The sequence below is a fragment of the Perkinsus marinus genome (assembly GCF_000006405.1).
Source record: "Perkinsus marinus ATCC 50983 genomic scaffold scf_1104296965366, whole genome shotgun sequence".
NCBI classification, from domain to species: Eukaryota; Perkinsozoa; order Perkinsida; family Perkinsidae; genus Perkinsus; species Perkinsus marinus.
This window is the reverse complement of record NW_003204333.1, coordinates 1-1,262: the sequence shown is the minus strand read 5'-3', so window position 1 is coordinate 1,262 and position 1,262 is coordinate 1. Positions and strand designations below refer to the sequence as shown.

Here is a 1,262-nt window from a genome sequence, read left to right as displayed (position 1 = left end):
ACCGGCGGATCAGAATTTACTTGAGAACGCCGTTGAGGATACTGCCACCAGCAACGCTCCCATGAGTTCCTCAGCATCTTGTCATGAGGCGAACGAACCGTCAAGCAAGACGAGGGGAGAACACGGTTGGTCTTACCAGGCTTGTTAACGTCGAACGATCGAATAATGATCATTTGGGGAGAGGAAGTGAAATCGCGAACGGGAACAGGAATCTGAATTTGCCATAGAGCATGATCTCACTGAAGATGCCAATAGACATACTTGGGTGCAAAGATACTCGGCTACAACGTCCAAGTTGTAACGAAGCACGGCTGAAATCGGTACGACTGGCGCAGAGTCGGCCACAGTTCCCTTGACGAAGTTCCTGAGAAAAATTGGAGTCCGAAGGAACCCATTAATATCACTCATTCGAGCATACCGGATATCCGCGTATTGCTGCTGAGCCTCAGCCTCGGTAACCAATTCCACCTTGTTTTGCAGTATGATCAAGTGTCGCAGTCGCATGATCTCGACCGCAGCCAGATGCTCCGAGGTCTGTTGAAAAATACCTCAGCTATCAGACAGGAATGTTCAATATAACCTGTGGTTGAGGGCACTTCTCGTTGGCAGCAATAAGTAGCATAGCGGCGTCCATGACTGCAGCGCCATTGAGCATGGTAGCCATGAGGATATCATGACCAGGGCAATCGACGAAAGATACGTGACGGACGACCACCCATTCACCGTGCTCATCAGTGTAGCGATCAGGATAGGCAGACCCATGGGAAGTGTAACAACCTACGAAGAGGAGTAGATCAGAGACCTAGAAAGGCCTCAGAAAACTCTACCAGGGCTAGGACAGTCCGGATTCTGGCACTTGTATATCTTAGCGTTGGCGTATCCAAGCTTGATGGTGATATTACGCTCCTTCTCCTGTTTGAATCGAATAGTCATAACCTATGAGACGACAGTGAACACAGCGAATGATAAGAAGAATGCTCTACTCCCGATAGACCTCGAACAACCGTAGACTTGCCGTGAGCGACATGACCAATGGTACCTAGACCCCCGATGAAAGCCCTGAGATCAGTAGCAGTTGCGAAGGCACTTACCAACGTTGATAGTAGCTTGACGTGAGATAACCTCCGGAGATAGAGGTGTGAGTTTGGTGACATCCAGGTTGGTCAAGTCCTGTACTGCAAGGCCGTCAACAGTGGGGTGTGGCGCAGACATATCAGTAACGAAATAGACAACAGAGGAAGGGCTAGCAAGCGGCTACCCTA

General features: G+C 49.7%; 1 protein-coding gene across 1 annotated transcript; it reads right to left on the bottom strand.

Annotated features, from left to right (window-relative positions):
- Window positions 1–16: 16 nt before the first annotated feature.
- Window positions 17–1,212, bottom strand: Pmar_PMAR015386 (translation initiation factor eIF-2, putative; the record flags this gene model as incomplete). Its single annotated transcript, XM_002769620.1, has 8 exons — window positions 17–69; window positions 137–212; window positions 262–364; window positions 419–534; window positions 581–777; window positions 828–936; window positions 984–1,039; window positions 1,092–1,212. The coding sequence occupies 8 exons, from the start codon at window positions 1,210–1,212 to the stop codon at window positions 17–19; spliced, it is 831 nt and encodes a 276-aa protein (XP_002769666.1).
- Between the last annotated feature and the right edge of the window lie 50 nt (window positions 1,213–1,262).